The sequence below is a fragment of the Micromesistius poutassou genome (assembly GCF_964030765.1).
Source record: "Micromesistius poutassou genome assembly, chromosome: 19".
Taxonomy (NCBI): Eukaryota; Metazoa; Chordata; class Actinopteri; order Gadiformes; family Gadidae; genus Micromesistius; species Micromesistius poutassou.
Window position 1 is genome coordinate 15,015,150 of NC_140289.1, and position 22,852 is coordinate 15,038,001.

Here is a 22,852-nt window from a genome sequence, read left to right on the forward strand (position 1 = left end):
ACACACACACACACACACACACACACACACACACACACACACACACACACACACACACACACACACACAGGGATGTATAAACTAACACACACATATGCACGCAGATATGCACACACACACACACACACACACACAAATTAACACACATCTATTAAATAACATACACACATGCACTCACACTTATGCACACACACAGACATACACACACACACACATACACACGTGCACACATTCCATATCCGACGTCCAGTCCAGTTAGTCCTCAGGTGCCTTGTGGGTAAATCCTAGCAGAGAGTTCAAAGCACCCAGTTCTCCCTCTTGCCGAGAACAACAGATAAACCTTTAGTGCGATTAGGAGCTCCACGCATGTTTTGATGAGTGTTCATTGGCCCCATTCTCATGAAGGCTTTAATCCTTTCCTCAAAGTCAAGTACCACATGCTCTCTGCTGGATAAAGCTTTGTTTCCCTTCGAAATACATGAGGTAGAGTATTTGATGAGGTTTGATTCAGGGATATTGACAGATCATTTTCCTAATTGCTCCCCTTGTTGGCACAACATAGTCAAAGTCTGATGCAAAGTCTAATAACTAATAACTATCTAATAAGACAATAAATAATCTCAAAATCTCTACCCCAACATCATTATGGCTGTATCGGCATGCAATGTTAGGGCAATAGGTCCTCTTTTCCTCTCCATCTCCTTTCAGCTCCCTCATGCCTCCTAGACCCCACTGTCACTCCCAAAGGCCACCAGTGAGCTTATGCCATAACAATGCAACCTAATCGGCTATTCAGCTGGTCGGCTGAGTGGAATAGCTGCAACTGTTCAATTTTATGCCAACCCAATGGGTGATAAAACAAGACCTGTGGTCAAAGAGGTTTAGTAAAGGCTTTTTCTTCTTTACTGGTATTTGATGCATTTATCATTTTTGTCAGCCACAGAAAGTCGAAAACTGTTCTGTGAGCCTTGACTCTGCTGACACTACAGTAACTGTACGCAGGAGTTCGCAGGCCTCCAGGAGTTACCCCTGGAGGCCCGCCCCTGTGTCAACAACAGAAATATGAAGGTATTATTGTAGCCAAAGTCTTTAGCATGCATACACTAAAGTCACAAATGTGTAACAGTAAATTTGAAGTCGTAAATATTTTTGCTACCATTGTAAACACAAAATAGGCGCTACGAGTTCACAAGTCCTTTGTTACTGGTGCACAAATCCCATCCCGTGCATCACAACTTCAAAGAGTCATGCACTTGACACTTTTGCGACTATCATTGCAGCACAGTTGGTGCAAAACACATTCGCACACCGTGTTTCATAATCTGAGAACATCCACAAAATGTGTGCATTCGTAAACCCAAATGTGAACTAATGCATCCGAAGTTGCACATCTGTGAAATATTTCCTCACAAATAAAATGATATAGATCGCTATGATCATTGAGTATTTTAATGAGCGAGCACACGTTCATCAATACAACTGCTCCAATCTGCTGCTACGAGTCTCAGCTGTTGTTTTTCTTTCAGATACTTTTGCAACCCGTCTAGGTGGTACATGTGTAGCAAAAGTGATTTGTATCCGTAGACACAGAGCGTCCGTGGGCGGGACAAAATTACTGCATAAACCAATGAAAGTCACCGGCAGGGGGTGCATTTTTCAAACCATACTGGGACCCATCCAAGCATATACTCTTACATATACTCTCTCTCTACTCCCTTTCTGCAGTTCTATCGACTTGTGCTCGCTCATTAAAATGCTCAATGAACATAGCGATCTATATAATTTTATTTGTGAGGAAATATTTCACAGATGTGCAACTTCGGATGCATTAGTTCACATTTGGGTTTACGAATGCACACATTTTGTGCATGTTCTCAGATTATGAAACAGCGGTGGTCAAATGTGTTTTGCACCAACTGCCCTGCAATGATAGTCGCAAAAGTGTCAAGTGCATGACTCTTTGAAGTTGTGATGCACAGGATAGGATTTGTGCACCAGTAACAAAGGACTCTTTGTTACAGCACTATTTTGTGTTACAATGGTAGAAACAATATTTACGACTTCAAATTTACTGTACACATTTGTGACTTTAGTGTACGCATGCTAAAGACATTTGCTACAATAATACCTTCATACAGAAAACCTACAAACTCAAAAAACCTACAAACAACCAACACATTTGTACGACACAGATCCAGGCATGGCGCTCACTAAAAGAGGGTCAGCCTTTCCCTGGAGAAGGAATCAGCCAACAAACACTGCGAACCCAGATCGACTTAGATCCAAATCAATAACCATAATAGTATCTTCTAACACCAGCCACGGCCTGCGTGGTAGCACGCCCCCCATGGCCTGAGGTTCAGAGAGAGGCAGCGTAGTGCAGAGAGTGCATAGTGTAGTGCGGAGCTGGCCGGGCCGGGGGGGGGATTGTTGATTGCAGCTGTCGTTGCTCTATGACGTCTATGCTGCGGTTTCAACAGACACAAAGCCCTGAAAGATGAAACGCAGGCAGACTATTCAGAATTCCCCTTGATGACCATCCACACGCTGAATCACTGACCCTGCTCACTGCTCTCACACCGGCTCATTTGAATGAATCGTATTGTAATCTGCAAAAAGAATCCATTGCCAACGTCTCCGTTCGTGCAGGCCCACTATCAGGTGTTCATACAGGGAGTATGTTTGTAAATGTTCATACAATAAGTCATGTCAGAGGCTGCTGTTATTGTAGCGTAGCCTAGCACCCCCCATGTAGTGATTCAGCCCACTGCTGCGTTAGACCCCAGAGAGGTAGATGTTCTTTGGGGGGAGGGGCGGGGGGCATGCCTGGATACGAAGCCTTAAGGAACCCCTGTGGTAGGGGCTCCCCCCACCGGCCGCGTCACAAGCCCCAGCACCCCCCACATCGGCCCACACCCCCCACTGATGCTCTGCAGCAGTCCAACATGGAGCATCAAAAGACTGGAGTATCAAACTAGAGGATGTTCCACGTATCTTACTTACGTACTTCTTTGAACAGAATTTCTGCAAATCAGTTTGAGCTCAAGTCTCAATTGGTTATTAAACAAAAATAATGATACTAATAATAATGATACTAGAATAATGACACTAAATGTGATATACATTTCTCGCACACACACACACACACACACAAGGGGTGCAAAAGCGTACTTGAGAAACAAGTTTTTTTCTGACGCCCTGTCGATTATTTATTATGTTTCTAGAGATGGAGGATTCTCCCCTTTGAAAAATAATATGAACAATGGCCACCTATGGGAAGGAAAGACAATTTGTTCTTGAACAGAACGGTTCACTGAGCGACTGATCTGCAGGAACATTATGATAAATGAGCTGGGAAACATCACCTTCACTGAAAACAGAGAGAGTGAGGGAGAAAGAGAGAGAGAGAGAGAGAGAGAGGTTCTTTATTGACTTCCTTTTGGGCGGCTCCAAACAGCCACTGGTGCTAAGGGCTAATGTTGACAACACTTAGTTACCAAACAAGGTAGAACAGAAGACCAACTGAAGAAGTTAAGATCAATGTCAAAATGTTTAGGGGCAAAATGCACTCCTGTGAATACACACTGTGTGTGGTGCAGCCAGTCTAACACCACAGTACTGAGTCCGACCATAAGTCTCTGCTTTATTAGAGTTCTCCATACTAGAAGACCGTCCAAAGGACACAATGTACTCGCTGAAACTTTTAATAGCATAACTTTCACCATTTTTTTTCTTAATGGCTCAGTGTTGCCATTGAACACACAACACACAGGCGCCTGCCCCAACACACACACACACACACACACACACACACACACACACACACACACACACACACACACACACACACACACACACACACACACACACACACACACACACACAAATGAGGACAGATCTATGGCTTTGGCTGAGAAGACACGATCTCAATGAAAATCTATTTTTCTGCAGCATATTTCACACCTTATTCAGCAGCCATTGAATAGCCCAACCGAGACTAAATATTGGTGAATGGAAAACCTTTACAAATTATTTATCAAACAGAAAAACAGCACAACTACGACAAAATATTGATAAATAGCACGAAGAACACAGATGACTTAACTTGGGCAATGCTGCAATATTACATTTACTTTCTACATCTATATATACTACATATTAAATCTGTATCAATTATGATGTTGTATTGTATTATGTTGTTGTTATTGTATTGTTGCTATAAATAATCATTTTAATTGGTTATGACTTTAGAGATCAAGTGAGTTGTTATGTTGTATGTTTTGTAAACATAAAATCCAGATTTGGCTCGTGTTATTATTCACCTGAATTAAGCCGATCCAGTTCTGAGGGAATTTACGATGCAAGCGCACAACAAGAAGAAAGTGAGAGCCAACGCTCACAGACACACACGACACGGTGCAGTTGTCACGACAACATGAGATCTATCTATCTATCTATCTTGGTTGTGTACAGGGAATGGGTTAACCTAATGACTGCTTGGCACTTCTTGGGTTCTGTGAACATCCTTACCGTACCCACAGCGATATATTGTTTTTTCAATAACACACAAGTTTAAGCAAGCACTCCGATTGGTCAATTCCCATTCTCGAGCGTGTTTAAATGCCCGGTGAAAGAACGAACAAAATGAGCGTGCCTAATTACAGAAAGTATCGCTACGCTAACTAGCCGAAACATGAGCCTAGTTTCCATAACAACGTTCAACTGACCAAGAGTCGGCTATCGTTACTATAGGAACTATTTTCTGATGGAGATGAACTCGGGCAGAAAGCTTGAATTTGAGGGCAAATTAACCCACAACATGAAAATATTTTACAATACTGTTGATAATGAAGATGGTTTGTGTTATTGAATCGCAGTCTTACACTCGATGGCGTTCTTGAATGTCGTTATACTTGAAGCACAGGACTTCTGAACTCGGCGCCAGCGCCCCGTTCCTACGGCTGTGCTTCGCGTACCAATAACGACATTCAAGAACGCCATCGAGTGTAAGACTGCTTAATTCTGCTTATTCTGACAAATGTCCTTGTTGTAAGTGGCTCTGGATGAGAGCGTCTGCTGGAGGCCGAGTCAACGTGAACCTCTCCACTCACTTGCGGAAGGTGGGGATGGAGCTGTGCAGGGAGCGCCTGGCGGACGTCCCCGAGCTGTGGCTCTGTGCGGACAGCAGGCTGTCCGTCTCGAAGGAGAAGGTCCCGTCCTCCGGGACGTCGAGGAACTCCCCGTCGCTCCACACGCCCGCCGAGCCGTCCAGCGCCTGGTACTTGATCTCTATGGTAACGCTGGTCTGTTCCCATAACAACAACAACGACATGGACACTGATTTAGAGGAAGAGCAGATGAACCAGAGTCAGGATCTTCAACGTCAGCCTCGATGCCATTCTGTTCCTTAAATAAGAACGTCGTTCAGTGGAATGTTCTATGTTTTTGCCTGTCGCCGCGTACCAGTTGGATCGTGAGCAGACGTGAACTCGAGCAGACAAATTGCCATTTCAGATTTCCCAGAATATCTGTCCCTGTTTCCGTTCACCCATGACCCCATGCAGGAAATGTTCCAGAACTTTGCAGGGAAAGCCGTCATGTATGAAAGGGGCTTTACAGTATTGCTGCAAGTTGCGTGGCACATTTCATATACAAAAACACTACCAGCTATAAAGAAATGTATTCCAAGGTCGCCACCTCGTAACCATGGGGATAACGCCTCCCCCATCCTTCCTAGAACTCTCTGCCTAACTTTTTTTGGTAGGGGGTTCACTCACACTGATAAGGATGATTGCTAATTAACTTGGCGAGCTAGAGAGCCTAGAGACTATACATGATGAATTACATAATCAATCATTTGTGATGCTCCTGTCCCGTTGCTAAGGCTGTTGGTAGGGTTATTTTCTGCGTGGGTTTGTGTGTGTGTGTGTGTGTGTGTGTGTGTGTGTGTGTGTGTGTGTGTGTGTGTCCATCCATTGTCGTCCATTTAATTAAGAACTTAGAATGGAGGAGTTTGAGTGCCAAGGTTGTTTGCTCTATCTATTCTAAAGAAGAGTCAAACTCTGTCTAATCGTAGTCGTTCTCATTGTTTCAGCAGCAAAATAGCTACTTAGCTGGCTGGTCAAAATTTGTATTTGAAACCCTCATCCTCATCTTCAAAACTGCTTATCCGGGGTCGGGTCACAGACTTCCTTTTCCCGGGCCACATCGACCAGCTCTGATCCCGAGGCGTTCCCAGGCCAGGGTTCAGATATAATCTCTCCACCTAGTCCTGGGTCTTCCCAGAGGTCTCCTCCCCGCTGGTCGTGTCTGGATCACCTCCCTAGGGAGGCGCCCAGCGGGCATCCTTCCTAGATGAACCACCTCAACTGACTCCTCTCTAAGCAGAGGAGCAGCGGCTCTAATCCGAGTTCCTCACGGATGGCTGAGCTTCTCACGCTATCTCTAAGGGAGACGTCAGCCACCCTCCTGAGAAAACCCATTTCGGTCCCTTGTACCTGCAATCTTGCCCTTTCGGTCATCAGTTTTATGTTGGGCCTGGACTTTGTAATACAGTGGCCACTACCTCCTTCTCTCTCGCTCTTCTTCTCTCTCATTCTCAGTCCTCTCTCTTTCTCTCTTTCTTCATCTCGCTTTCTCTCCCTCCCCCTATGCCTCTCTCTCCTTCTCTTTCTGTATGACTTTCTCCCTCTCAGTCCCCCTGCTGCAGAGCAAAAGATAAGCCTCCTCTCTCTCCCTTTGTACCGCTCCTTTTGCTGCAGAGGAAGAGGGAGATCTCTCTCTCTCTCTCTCTCTCTCTCTCTCTCTCTCTCTCTCTCTCCCCCCTTCCTACCTCTCACTCTGCAGCAGAGGAATAGGGGGATATGCACTCTCTCCATTCTGTCCTCTCACTCTCCCCAGGTCTCTCTCTCGCTCCTTCTGTCTCTCTTTCTCTCTCTTTCTCAACTCTCTTTCTGTCACTTCTCTTTCTATCATCATCTGTCATCATCAATCAATTAGTCCCTCCCCAATCCCCTTGCTTTCTATGAAGTACGGTAAGTTACTATAGCAACAACGTCACTGCCAAGTGAGTTGCGAGTAGACGCGACCCCCTCAGATGGAAAAGCCTCAGTTAATAACCCCCCCACCCATCCCTTGTGGAGAGTACTTCATTCTATATATATCGGAAAAAATCTCATTAAGATGTAAGATAATGAGGTAGAGGAAGGGAGAGAACATGGGAGCTTGAGGAACAATTGTTTGTGTTTGAACAGGTTGTGTATCTGGGTCGTGTGTGTTTGTCCTTTAACACACTGTTTAACACACAGTGTGAAGTGATAATCTTTGAAAGCCCCCTGCCATACAATAGGTACGGTGATAATAAGTAATGTACGTGGCACACTGCGAGAGTAGGAGCACCACATCCAGTACTGGGGTATTGTACATTTTCATTTATGAATTCATGGTCTGATGAGGATATTCGAGGGGAATGTAGACATCCTTGCCCCAAATAGAAAAACATGTTGGCACCAGACGGACTAATTATAATTTGAGTTATGTGTAACTGCTCAGGCCAAGGAAAATGAAGTCATTAAGAAGAGCACAACACCAACCACCTCTTTGCATGCATGTACTTCACAGTTTTGCAGAAACAAGCAATTATTTCTGATGAATTGCCGACTAAATGCCAGTTTCCACGGCGAGGGCCATTTCTCAGAGCAGATGGGAGCCCATGCATTTTATTTTCAGACGTCAAAGATGACATCCAAAAGACCCCCAACCAAACCCACACACACACACTCCTGATGAGCTGACTGTCGCCCTGCGTGGTTGACTCCGCCGTCGGTGTGTGAATGTGTGCATGAATGGGTGAATGTCAGTCAACACTGTAAAGCGCTTTGGATAAAAGCGCTTTATAAATGAGGACCATTTACACACACACACACACACACACACACACACACACACACACACACTAACACACACACACACACACACACACACAAAGGAATGTATAAACACACACATATGCACGCAGATATGCACACACACACACACACACACACAAACACACACGCACACACACACACACACATTTAGAAACTAACATGCACATACACACGCACACACACAGACATACATGTATACGCACACACACACACACTAACACACACACACACACAAACACACAGACACACACACTAACACACACACAGACACACACACAGACACACACACACACACACAGACACAGGAATGTATAAACACACACATATGCACGCAGATATGCACACACACACACACACACACACACACACACACACACACACACACACACACACACACACACACACACACACACACACACACACACACACACACACACACACACACACACACGCCCCTGTGTGTGAGCAGTACCTTGGTGGCTGTGTTGTTGTCGTCCACCAGCGTGTCGGTCAGCTCCAGGTGGCCGTCCTGTGCCACCTTCTGCAGAACCATCTGGAAGGTTCCCACCAGTCTGAACGCAAAGGAAGAGCAGAAGAAGAAGGACTTACAAAGCACGTCGAGAGGAGTCGCACAGTCAAATGTTCATCTCCACTCAGTTTGAGTCTCTGATTACCGTGAACCAGTGGGTTCCAACATGCAGAGGAAACCCAAACGAAACGCAGACGCTACTCCTACAGACAACATCACGATGTCTTAGTGCTCCACTGAGTAGGAGAGAGAACGCCATTTAGTATACATTTACTGAGGTAACAGACTTAACAGTGTGTGGATCGCTTTGCTTTGTTTTATTCAGTCGCCATACGCAAGTATTCAGAACTGCCCACCCACTGACCCACACACACACACACTTATTTAAAACGCATCTCCCCATCTGAGGAACAACAAGATGAAACTCTAACCCCTCTCAACGCTTCTGATCTCTCCAGAGGAAAAACTACTTCCACTAAATTGACTAAACAACACTCAAAGCCTCGCACACCGCTTTGTCCGTTTGTTCATTTTCTCTCCCCGTTTAGTCCACTGCTGGGTTTAATTGGTATGTGGACGGTAGAAAAGTGATCTGTTGTGTGAAGAGAGAAGCCCCCGGACAGCAGAGGAAGCTGATGACACCAGCACCGCTGCCTCTCCCAGCAGACACTGCAGTCCGCGGCCCCGAGCGAGCAGCCACAACCCAGTCACCCAACACACACACAATGTGTGTGGAGAACAGTGGAGACACACACACACACACAGAATGAGAGAGAGAGCCAGAAGGAGGTCTGTGTGTTTGTATATGTGTATCTGTGTGTGTGCGTATGTGTGTGTGTGTTTGTGTGTGTGTGTGTATGTGTGTTTGGGTGTGTGCATGCATATGCGTGCGAGCATGTGTGTATGTGTGTGTGTATGTATGCGTGCGAGCATTTGTGTGTGTGTGTGTGTGTGTGTGTGTGTGTGTGTGTGTGTGTGTGTGTGTGTGTGTGTGTGTGTGTGTGTGTGTGTGTGTGAGTATTTACTTCCCTCTCTCTGAGGATGATGACTAACAATGTGTGCGTTCCTCAGCAGCAGCATCAAGGCTTTATTGGTTTTGACCGACCAGCAGGGAACTGAGCTTACCCCATTATAATAAGACATTATGGGCATCCCACAGACACACACACACACACAAACACACACACGCACACCCAAACAGATACTACCAAACAGATTTACACATACACACACAGAAACACCCAGTACCATCCCCCAACACCAAATTTAAGTTTTTATTTTCGTTTTAAAAGGTGTTTTCCCTACACTGCCAGGAAAAGGGTAGTAGAAAGTACTTTTTTAGCAGTACTGGACTATGGTGATATTATTTACATGCATGCATCTATGTCTCTTTAAAAAAAAACTAGATGTAGTTTATCGTTCTGCCCTGTGCTTTGTAACAGGTGCTAACACAAGGACACATCGTTGTAAATAAATAGTCCAGTGGACATCATTATACCTGAGAAGGAAAACTTATTTTTTAATTTTCACTGCTAAGGCTTTAATGGGTAAATTACCAAACTACATTAGCAGTCTGCTTAGTTCAGCGTACCAGTACATATAGCACTCTGTCATCAGAGAAAATGTCACTGACTGTTCTCACTTCATGCACAGAAATAGGTAAAACAGCTTTTCAAATATATGCTCCCTATATGTGTGTGGAACGAACTTCAGAGTATTCTTAACTTGCACTCATTACCCTCTCTTGATATATGCGCATTTCTTTTAACTCTGATGTCTTATTTGTTCTGTGTTTTAGTTAATTGTTGTGTGTTAGCTTTTCGTCTTATGTTTTCTCTGTACTGAAATATCATACCACTCACTTGACCAGGACTCCCTGGAAAAAGAGGTATTGTATCTCAATTGGACCTTCCTGGTTAAATAAAGGATAAATAAAAATAAAATAAAATAAACTCTATGCACAATTCCATTGTTTTCACGCATTTAGAAATTCTAAATCACATTTTTGCAAAACTCTAAGCACAAATCTCATCATTTAGCACACTTGGTTCACCTGGAAAACACATGGCCTTCAAAACGCCACACCCAATTACCAATTGGTCTCACTCACTTCTCACCAGTTCTAACTCAACTGGCAAAACACTTCAATCATGAGCATAAAAGAGGCCTCAGGTGAGCTCACTGTGTTGTGGATGAGCTCCTCTGGTCTGATCAGGATTGGAGGTGGGATACAGATTGATTTACATGTAGATCTGTTTCACCTCATTTATATTCTTACTTTCATTTTTTGTTGGCCTACGAAAAGCTTTTTTTGCAATCAGTTCAGCTAAACATTTTACTGTATTACAGTAACAAATACATATTTGCTTTGTTACCTTTTTGTACTTCTGCACTGATCTCATCATTACATCCCCCGAAAGACAGTCAAGTAGTAAACAGTAAACATTTTCTCACTGTAGTGTTTTTCATTTTACTTATCAGTGCAATTACTGTACTGTGAGTTTTACCAAAAATAGGTAACATTGGTGTATTCTCAGATCTCCAACAATGTTGCAGTATCAACTCTAGGTGTACAGTATGACTCTGGGAAGCTGGGATTGTAAGTTTAGCTCATTGGAGCTCATTGGATAGACAAATATGCATTGTATCCTATTCTTATACGATTGTGTCAATGCAATATTTATATGATATATTCACAGTATTGTAATACAATATGGCAATAGTCTTTATACATTATGTACCACCTAATTGCAACTTTACAGTTTTTAACAATTGCTTAAACACATTTTCTGATAGACTACCTCACTTTCCCAAAACCCTAAACACAAATCTCAAAACTCACACACAAAATGCAAAATCCTACACTTATCTTGCAAAAAGCACACTTTGCCCTCAAAACTGTGTTAACTCTTCACTAAATGGTATTTTCTTTTCAAATGACAAACACATAAATCATATGAGTAGACATTTCTAAGCACCCATTGAACACTGGTGTGCAGAATGGAAAACACTATAGTATGAATATAAAACACTATAGTATGAATGGAAAACACTATGAATGCTTCATCAGTAGAATTATGCTTTTGCATGTTCAGTGTTACACTGTCACCTGTTGGATGTAAAATATTACCATATAATGTTTTTACGTATACCCAAATAGAAAACAATACTTTACAGTAACAAATACTGTATTTGTACGCAAAATGTGCAGTCTACTGTAAATCACAGCAAACATGATGAAAACGGAATGAAATGAAAGAGATAACAGAAAATAGGCAATACTGTAAACAAAACATCTGAATGCATGAATGAATGAATGTTCAAATTAATGCATTTTTATTGGTTGTAACCAAAGGGTAGGGGCAGAAGCTTCAGCTTTAGAATGGGAATCTGAGTCTAAAGCAGAAAATGTGCTTGGAGTTCAGCAGAATTGGTTTTGCAGTTGGTACACAAGTTTCAGGTTGTGCACATTGTGTCTGATGTTCCAATTAATGTGTTTAAACAATTGTGAAAGACTGCAAAAAAGGAGGCTATTTCTAAACAATTTTATACATTTGAATATGTAACATGGCCTCATGAAGCCAAAACATGTAAACAGTATTTTGATTTAAGTGTTTTAAATTGATCACACCAGTGTTTAATTGATGCTCTCTAAGAGATATTCATATGATAGCTTGGTGGAAAGAATCCGTTTTGAGAAGAGAGAACATAGTTTTGAGTGCAGTGTTTCATTTTGAAATATTTGTGGAGTTTTGACAAAACGGTTAACTCTTTTCAGTTTTGTGTTTAGAGTTTTGAGAAATGTAGCTATTGTTTCAGAAAATGTGTTTAAACGATTGAGAAAAAACTGTTAGTTAATCAAAAAAGGTATCTTGTTTATCACACAGTCATTGTATTCCTCCTGCTATATTCCTGCTCCCCCTCCTCCTCTTCCTTCCTCTCTCTGTCCTTATTTCCCTTTAAATCCAACCGATAAACTGCAACAACAGCCACAACAATCGCACAGCGCTCATAACTTTGTACTGCAGCCTCTTATCTCAGAGCGAGCTCCTCCTCTGCCAGAAGCTTGTTCTCTTATTCCAAGATGCATAGCAATAGTGGCGCCCCAAGGGCCCCTAACCCTAACCCTACTGCAACTACAGCACACAGGGATATTACAACGCCTCACTGTATGGTTTCTATAGTTGTGGATTTCACCACAATTGGCTGATTCCCCTCTGTGTTCCCCATTCACACTACCCTTCTGTACAAGACACCAGCCTCCTTCCTCCTCACTAAACACATAGTATCCATGGTGATGGATAGGACCAGTGGCTGCAGAGCAAAGGGCTTCAAACTGTCCTTCATGGCGATTGTACCAGGGCTACAAGTTGCTGAATAATTGAAACTGGCAGGGCCTATTGTGTTCTAGCTCTCGTTTTAGCACTTCAAAAGGCCACATTCATTATTGATGAAACCATTTACTTTCATCCGCAATATAATTGAACGTCTCCCTTCCCTTTCTGTTTTCTCTCAATTCTCATTATTTTATCTTGGATAAATCTTACATTTGAATTTTTTGGTGTTTGTGCGTCGTTGAGGATCGTGTAGTGTAGTGTTGTCTAGCAGGAGAAGTGTTGTGTATGAGGAGAAGTGTTGTGTAGCAGGAGAAGTGTTGTGTATGAGGAGAAGTGTTGTGTAGCAGGAGAAGTGTTGTGTATGAGGAGAAGTGTTGAGCAGGAGAAGTGTTGTGTATGAGGAGAAGAAGTGTTGTGTAGCAGGACAAGTGTTGTGAAGCAGGAGAAGTGTTGTGTATGAGGAGAAGTGTTGTGTATGAGGAGAAGTGTTGTGTATGAGGAGAAGTGTTGAGCAGGAGAAGTGTTGTGTATGAGGAGAAGTGTTGTGTAGCAGGAGAAGTGTTGAGCAGGAGAAGAGGCCGTGAATGTAAAAGTGGTTTCAGAGTCTCCTGGAGGCAGCACTCCTGCTGGGAAGCAGATGCTAATGTGATTGAAGGGTGTTGGAGGGGAATGGACACCGGACCGGTGCGTGATTGATGCTTCCACTAGCAGAAGGAGAGCTTCTGATGGGCCATACAATTCAATGACCAGGCTCACCTAATGCATGGATCTACTCCTAACTCCTAACTTGTGAGCACACGCACACACATACACACACATACACACGCACACACGCACGCACACACGCACGCATGCACACACACACACACACACAGGTATATCAATGATACAAATGTAATTTTAGAAAGTGTGTTTAATATCATTTGATAGAGCGCTGTGTTTCGCACCATCAGCTCTCCACCATCCAAAGTCCATCGTCCAGACAACAGCTGTTGGACGATAATAATTGTAAAACTCACACAGCCATCCTTTATGCCATCTTAATGGACAGAAGTTTGACTATATGCATGACATGGACCGAGCTTGGCAAAAAGTAAAATAGAAATAATGGAAAAATGTACCACAAATGAAAGCAAGAAATATATCTGAGAAGAAAAAAAGACAGGGAGTGCAGGAAAAACTAAAAACGGAGGGAGAAGCGAAGATACGGAGGCGGACAGGGAAGGAGCTTTAGTTGAGCGTTCTGCCTGAATTATACACCAGCTTATCTTCCTTCAGTGGGATGCAGAGTCAAAGAAAAACCCCAAAGCCCATACAGGAAGATAAAATGGAGAGAAAGTACTGCGAAGGCTGCCAAAATACCCACGGCAAGTATTCAAACTGTCACAAACTCGCAGGGACCGGATTAAATGTGAACCATTTCAAACACAGTTTAAGCAGCCGTCACTTTGCAACCATGTTGTCAGGTTGGCAGGTACATCTGTTGTAGTGGTGGAACACAATCAGCATCATCCACAGTCCTCATGTCACAGCAGCTGCAGCTGTAATGAGCCATTATAAAACATATGTTCCAGTGATATAAATTAAACTTTGTAATCAATCAGACAGGCTTTCTAGGAAGTATTTCCACATGGGCTTTACTGAGCCAAATTGGCCATATTGATACAATTTCATAAACATGCTTCAAAACAGTCCCAATTACCCCCCTTACAAAAGCATTTGCAACTGAAACAGAGAAATAAAAAACGTCTATAATGTGTTGTGTTGTGCACTGTAGAGGGCCTAGATGCCCCAGACCCTCCACAAGGGAAGAAGGGGATCACAACCCTGGGCAAAGCCCTCCCCCTCAGTTGTCCAGTCAGCCTGCTGCATGCTTTGCAATGGGGACCTGCCGGCCATGAGGCTACAAGCCAGTGTTCTAGTTACAAACGCGGACCTCTCCCCTCGGGGAGGGCGGTCGCAGCCAAAGAGAGACCAGTGAGCAGCCTTGAAGAGGAGCCTAAGCTTTAAGAAATACAAAGAGGAGGGACACTATGGAAGAGGGACCTGTTGTGTGTGCTGCCTACCCTGTCTCACCCCTTTTCCCTTGACGTCCACCCGGCCTCCAGGGTATAAGCCCTCACAGGAAACCTTCCCAGAACCCTCCCCTTCACCCTCATAATGTTGTTGTCTGTTTTACACCCCAAGTGGGCCTCGGTTCCCTCAAGCTGCCCCAGTACGTTAATTGATAACCAATCTAGCAAAGAATGTGTCACCATGAATTTGTAACAATTCAACAATTGTTAGCCAGTGGCTGCTTCCCTCTTCGAGTTTTAACTCAATTCATGTAATAAGACGAGAACAGGACTGGAGCCGCTTGTCCGAGTGGCCACGGGCCGTCAGCGCAGGGACAATAGAGGACATGGGTGATCAAGTGCGTGTGTTAATTTTGCCAGCTGGGGGACGGACTGGCATTGTGTGTGCATTGTTTGTTACATAAATGTTATGTAATATAAACCGGCCCCATCCCACTTGGGTTCTAAGCGTGGTGTGTGGTTCTAGACCCCCTCCTCACAGCCAGGGAGCGGTATCCGCTCCACTGGCCCTTGGGAGCAGGTGTGAGGACAACACGTTACGGCAATTTGTGAATTATTTACACACGCTCAACTCTGCCTGTGAGGGTGTGCCCCCCTTTGTGTGTGTGTTTGCAGTCAGTCAGTGGTGGGGGGCAGTTAGTGAAAAGTTGAACACAGTGTGACTGATAGACACCGATAGACACTGGAGAGGTTGGCTGTTACTGAACTGCTTGTGAAGAGATGTTCCTATAACGAAGTCAAGGGTCAAAAGCAGACAGATACAGAACAATTAAAGCTGGAGTAGGCAATTTATATAACCAAAAACTGCAGGTTTTCACTGCAGGTAGAGGAATTACTGGACCCCCTGCAATTTGCGTATAGGGCTGGTAGAGGTGTGGAGGACGCCACTGTCACATTGTTACACTTTCTTTATCGTCACCTTGAGGAATCAAAAACTCAGGCCAGATTGTTGTTTATAGATTTTTCTTCTGCTTTTAATACTATCCAGCCACATCTCTTGGCAGAGAAATTAATCAGTCTTTTTAATCTGGATTTTAATCTTGTTGGCTGGATATTAGACTTTTTAACAAACCGTTCCCAGTGTGTGAGGGTAAATGGCTCCCTTTCAAATCAGCTGCAGTCCTCCACTGGATCTCCTCAAGGATGTTGTCTCTCCCCTTTATTATACATATTGTACACGAATGATTGTCGCAGCAACTATGCTAACAGTCACATTATTAAATTTGCTGACGACTCCGTCATCGTGAGTCTTCTTGAAGAGGATCAGCTGTTGCATGGGTCCGTCATAAATGATTTTGTATCATGGTGTGATAAATCCTTTCTTCAAATTAATGTGTCAAAGACGAAGGACATGATTATCAGTTTTAGGAAGTCCAAACCTTGTCCTGCATTAACCAGCATTAAAGGTGCAGAGATTGAGCTGGTGGACAGCTATAAATATTTGGGAGTGGTCGTTGACAATAAATTGTGTTTTGACGCTCATGTTGCCGCCACAACAAAGAAAGTACAGCAACGGCTTTATTTTCTGAGAAAAATGTATTCTTTTAATGTCTGTTCGGAGATGATGACCCTCTTTTATAGAAGCTTCATTGAATCTGTTCTTATGTTCTGTGTGGTTGCCTGGTATGGAAACCTGACTCTGGCCAATAAAAACAGGCTCGCCAACCTTGTTAAAGTGGCCAGTAAGGTTACAGGGAGGAGTCAAATGCAGCTTACTGATATGTATAGCAGGCAAGTTCTTAGGAAGGCTCCCTTGATTCTGGAGTGTGTGGATCACCCCCTCCAGTCTGAGTTTATATTGTTGCCCTCAGGCCGTCGGTGGAAGGTGCCTGCTCTTCGCACCAAGAGATTTAAGGTTTCCTTTGTCCCCACGGCCATTCAGTTGCTAAACAGTAGATAATTAATTGTATGTATATAGAGACTGTTTATGGCTGTTGTAACCTGTTGCATTTGCACTTTAGGCCCCTGCTGTTTATTTATTATTTATTTGTTTGTACAGTGTACATTATTGGCACTTTGAATCATATCTTATCTTGCAGTAGGTCCCTTTAATCTGCCCATGATGATACGTTATATGTTATATGTTATTTGGTGTTGTCTATTTGTGTATGTGTTTGAATGTGTGGATCTTCCCGGCTGCAAATCAATTTTCCCTGTTGGGACAAATAAAGACACTTTGACTTTGACTTTGACTTTGAAAAAGTCACATTTTTTAAATTCTCTTTTAATCCTGACAGCAATCAATAAATCAAATCCTCTTCCAGCTAAGAAAACCCTGTATCTGTTGTTGTCGCAGGCCAGACCAATTATTTCATTCAGCCCTAATACAATTATTTGATGGCCTAACTGTCTGTCTACCTACCTACCCGGCTACCTGCCCGCACTCTGCCCTGCACTCATTGTGCATGACCCTGCATGAAGTCCTCCCCAAGGCTACAGACCTATGAGCTGGGGAGCTGCTCATGTCTTTTGGGGGAGTGGTTCTGGATCCTGATGGGAGGGACTGGAATTTTTCAGGTGAATGCTTTCAAAATAGAGCCTGCTCTGGCAGCTTTCTCCAAATTGCCTACCCTAGCATTAAGTTTGTATATGTACTCAAAATGTACTGATATAAATATCCCTTTTGTATTAATGTTGTCATAGCAAAATGGTAAATATACATGTGTACACTTAAATTCTGACCAGGGGCACCCATGCATGAATGCACTGGTAATGATGTGATAATAAGACATATAAATAATCACTAAATGCCATACATCTAATGAATACATATTACAATTTACATAATTAGCAGATTAACTGCATTTTCAATGACAAACGTACATTTCTCCTCGATGTTTATGTTTAACCCTTTGATTGTACGATATAATTTAGACTAAGTGTGATTCAAGGGCCAATGCTGTCTGTCCTACCTTAACTACGAACATTTATCATAGCATATTTGATACTAATCAAACAAAGCATTCTCCGAGCATCGCTGTATAGCTCCAGAGCCAACTGACACTTCACCTGAGATTATTGTCACCATTCAAGTAGTAATGACCTTCTTTATAACCAGTCACTATAGGTTATAAAGCCATAAAGCCATGTCCTGGAGATCAGTGTTATCAGGGCTCAACTAGTCAGCTCTGAGTGCACAGCTGTGAGCAGTGATAATAAACACCATACAAACAAAGCATCAAACAATTAATCCTGTTTGGTTTTCAAATTTATTCCGTCTGCAAGCCCCATAAATCATTGATCATCTTATACACCTGAACGCGCACGCATGCACACGGACAATAAGGTGACACACACAAACGCCCACCGAGTCTGTGTATGAGTGGACACTCACCATAGTGTGGTGACCACGTGTGCACACACAAACACATGCTCCCATACACGCATGCAAACACCTACACAAATAAACACGCAGGAACCCACTCTGTGACACACAAAAAGCGCACACACACATACAAATAAGAAAAAATAAAGAAATGTTAAAGAGAAAAACAGCCGGTCCCCAGTAGATTGTACAGGTTCAACAAAGGGACCATGATCCATCTCCATTAGGCTGCCCACTCTGTGAGTCATCACAGGCCGCTCTGTTGTTCATGCTCTAATTTGCGTGGTGGCTCATTGTACAACAGATCCATCTATTATCGCAATCTAACACTCTAACACTTCATTTCCTGCTTAAAGCTGTGATGGAAAAGTCCATTCATAGCCCGGCCCGGCGGTTGTCTGTTGGGCGTTATCAATTCAATTGCACACTCAATTTGGAACAAGCTCCAGGGGCCCAAACCAAAAACTCCACAGTGCACTTCATTGGACATGGCACAAGCCCTGCGTCCTTTTGAAAGCTCCCCAACTGTGATGGATCGGTAGAAGGAGGCTGCATGTCAGCTGTTGTTGGATGGGATTATCTTGATTGCTTTTTTTCCACACCTCACCTGTTGGTGAAGACCTTGCTGTAGTTCAACACTTGGACCTCCAATATCTCGTTGCCATCCAGCTTGCTGCCGGTCGGCCATCGGAACGTCTGAAAGAGAAATAAATGAAATAGTTACGGGGGAGGAGGGGGGGGGGGATCCAATATTTGCCAATTTTAACCTGAATCGATTTTGTCTGTTATGGTTGACGCTGTAAGACCCTGTATGATGCTGCAGTACTTTTAATGAGCAATGAGAAAAAGGGGTAAAAGAAAGATAGAAGTCCTATAAGCACACAAATTAATATATTAAAGTTCCTGGAGATTATTAATATGAAGCCAGGCAGGCTCCAAGGTTTTTAGTTTGAGAGTAACCTTTATTGACAATAGTTTCAATAAAATTACAATAACTTGTATTTAGGGTCGATAACTACTTATTTAGTGGATTCGACGGCGCCTTGGACAGCGGTCTCATCTCTGTGTCTTGTCTGCCACGGACATGACAGAAAATCATTTTCATTTGTCATCAAAGCAAACTGCCACTGACAAATAGCATGATAGTGTAATTTAATATGGATTTTACTTGAGCCACTTTGTAGAAAATAGTTATAATATTATCTTACCATCCATTAAAATGTCATTTTACATAATCTCCACTACACTGAGAGCCAGTCAAACCACAGTCCAATCATTGATCATGTGGAATGTGTCATATGCTAAAAGATGATGATCATTAAAAGCATTCAGATGAAAAATAAAGACGCTTTCAAAATCCATTACTTTGCACTTAGCTTCGCAGCGTTAGCACTAGCGTCAAGCTGCGGTCAAAGCATAAAGCTGCCGAGTTATCATTATTATGCTTTTCATTTTACGTGCCGTGAATCTTCTCTGCGCCTCCTAAAGATCTCATGGACCCGCGTCGCGGCTGCACAACGATCCTGAGATCGAGGAGGGTTTGGACGATATTCCCCGGTAGGAAGGGAGCGGAGGGAGAGCAGAGGGAAGCCAGGGGTAATTTAGAAGCTCATTGGCCCCCTGCTGCCGCGGCGCTCTGATTCACCAGACCACGGGGGACGGATGTGTGGCGGGCGGCCCATTCATCAGGACCGTCTTATTAAAGAATCGTGGGCTACCACCTGCCGCTGTTACACATAGCAACCTGGTGGACCAGAAAAACAAGCCAACAGACCGACACAGTCCAGCCTGTCCTCCAACCTCAACCACAGAATAAGTTTTAGCCCCCTATCGACTGTTCGGAGAAACAGCAATACGTCACATGTGTCAAGGTTTACTAGTGCCAAAACATAATTCGTTTTATTCTCAGTGGAAAATGCAACATTTTAACATGATTTCAGCATTAAGATGTGTTTTAATAATCTTCAGTCAGTGTATGTATATGATGTTTAGTGTGTTAGTTAAAGTCACGTTTTCTATCATCGCCATGGTGACTCATATGGACGCAGCTTGCATGTAGTTTAATTTTAATTATTTGCGTTGTGTAGTCATCTGAGCTGTGTTCAGTGCTATTTATGTAACAAAAAAGAAGAAAGAAAATTGTCCACCCCCAGGTCACTTAATTAGTTCTGCTCTGTAGGGCAAGTTTCATAGTATATTATCAAAAAATAATAATAATGCCCTGATCATATATCCAAGAGCTTGAAAATCATTTAAAGTGATGTTAATTTTTCACGATTATCCTGTTAAACCAAATGTATTTATAAAAGTAAGCATCTGAATGGATCTTTCGGCGGAAGCAAAGCCAATAAACACCACTGCAGGAGCACGTGGTCCTAGTCCATCCCAGAATAGAAGAGCTAACGTCATCCCTGGTCACTCTAAAAAAAACATTTGAAGAACATTAGTTACATAAAATAGCACTTATGAGCAACGCACACAGATGACTAGACTAAAACACAAAGACATTGATACAAACAACATGCAAGCTGAGGGATCAAATGAATCACCATGACAACGATAGAAAATGTTGCATTAACTAACATATTTAACATCATACATTCACTTACTAAAGATTATGAAAATATAACACACATTTATTGCTAGAAATGCATTTTAATTCTGAAACTATGTTGCATTTTCAAATAAGAATAAAACAAACGTCATCCATTTTGTATGACATACATTTTGTATTGCTGTTTTGATAGGGGGCTAAAACGTTTAGATGGGTCGTTTCGGATTAACTATACCAGGGATGCCTTATACGTCCATCGCGATCGACCCGTCGATCGTAAAGGTAGTGCGGGTAGATCGCGTGACATTCCCCAAAAAAAATTACAAATTTAAATTAAACAATAAAAAAAATTATCATCCAAATGGCATGTACCACTTGATTGACAAAACTGATTGTCGGACTTTGACAATCTGTTTCAAGACTTTGCCTTAATCAGCCAATCGCTGTCCATTTAGGAAATTGCAGCACTGATTCACCTGGACATTTTTGCAGTGGAGGATGAGATTTTGACAGTACAAGCTGATATTGAGCTTAAGCCCAAGGCTCATGGACAATATTGGAACTCCAAATATGAGAAATTGTGCTACCTCCTTGACTGCATTATTTGGCTCTACTTATTTATGCCAGTCAGCCTTTTCCCACATGAAGATTATTAAGTGCAAATACCGTTCCACCGTGACTGATGGTTATTTGGAAGCCTGCTTGAGACCAGCTACCAGCAGCTGCTGTCGGACTATGCAACCCTGGATGACTCTGTGCCAGTCATCAGAGTAGTACTGAGTATACTGTGTATATAAATAAGCATATGTTTTAGAAATTTTAGAATGTAGGTAGATCATTTTGAAAGTAGCTTGCAAGCCGAAAAAGTGTGGGCACCCCTTACCTATACAAACAACCTGTCGTTTAAGTTGGACATCACGTTTGTTAGTCAGGTCCGTCTACAAACGACACGTGTAACGTTTGAAGCCATAGAACATACCTTTATTTTTCCAGAACAAACTAGTGATTACGTCCAAGTTACCTGCTATTAGGTAGTGACACAGATAGTTACGTGGAAATATCAAGCTATTGTGTTATTTTGCATACGTTTGTCAAAATACAAAATCAAGAGAATTTGAAGCATTTTATCAATCAGTTTCACTTTAAAGTCGACATATTAAGGATTTAGTGTGGCAGATTTGTTTTAGTACATATTTTAAAAGCTAAATTAATGGAATGCACCAACTTTGTTCCGATATGAAAAAAATAATTAAAAGCATTCTTTTAATTTTGTTTAATTACACGTTCCCATTATATGGCTACGTGTCCAGCCTATTGAAATGTCACTTTATTGTTGTTCAATTTTCAAATACACAAGTCTAAATGTACAAAAACACATGCCCTATAAATCAGAAAACAAAAACGCCATCTAAACTATAGGTATATTTTTCCCTTTTGAGGTCTTTAAACGCTTGTTTTCTGTTGGTGTTGGTCTTTTCCTTTAAACTGGTTCTCTTTCCATATTTGTACAGCCCTTTTCTTGTCAATGCGAAGTATGATAGTTGCCTAGAAAATAAAAACTTGTAATAGTTACATCCACCCCGTGTATTTATGTGTGTATGAACAGTTGTAAGTCGCTTTGGATAAAAGCGTCTGCTAAAATGCCCTAGGTACACACTGTATACAAAAGTAAAAATAGCCTGACCCCTTTTATGTTTAATTTGAATGGGCTCCACAATGCTTAGCTTCCAAGCACCCACACCACAGAGCACTGCAACTGTAAAAGCGCCATCTTTTTATGTTCGTACTGCTAAATCGGTTTCGCCTTTTAAGCAGCCTGGAGCGGGCTGTGGGCCCAGCGTGGCGTTAATGCTCCACTGTTAGTGCCCACAGCACCAGGAGCTGGGAGAGAGATGCAGTAGTACCTGCACCTTTGATTTGATTTTAACTAGGACACTAGAGACCATAGGAGGAGGAGCAGATGGGATCCACAGTGCAGTATCCTACTGCAGAGATGAACACATACTGCATGCTGCCGGCCATGATCACATAAAACCTGCACTGGACACGTTCATGTGTGAGTCTGTTTAGGACATGGGTGTTTAGGTGTGGGGGCTTGGCAATC

General features: G+C 42.7%; 1 protein-coding gene across 1 annotated transcript in view; it reads right to left on the reverse strand.

Annotated features, from left to right (window-relative positions):
- Nucleotides 1-22,852, reverse strand: part of otofa (otoferlin a) — a gene marked incomplete at its 5' end in the record, with an annotated part of 74,237 nt that overhangs the window by 37,779 nt on the left and 13,606 nt on the right. Inside the window, 3 exons of the mRNA XM_084484178.1 lie at nt 5,112-5,305; nt 8,401-8,500; nt 18,802-18,890. Of these exons, the coding sequence (XP_084340304.1) occupies nt 5,112-5,305; nt 8,401-8,500; nt 18,802-18,890 (383 nt within the window). The remainder of the gene's footprint in view (nt 1-5,111; nt 5,306-8,400; nt 8,501-18,801; nt 18,891-22,852) is intronic.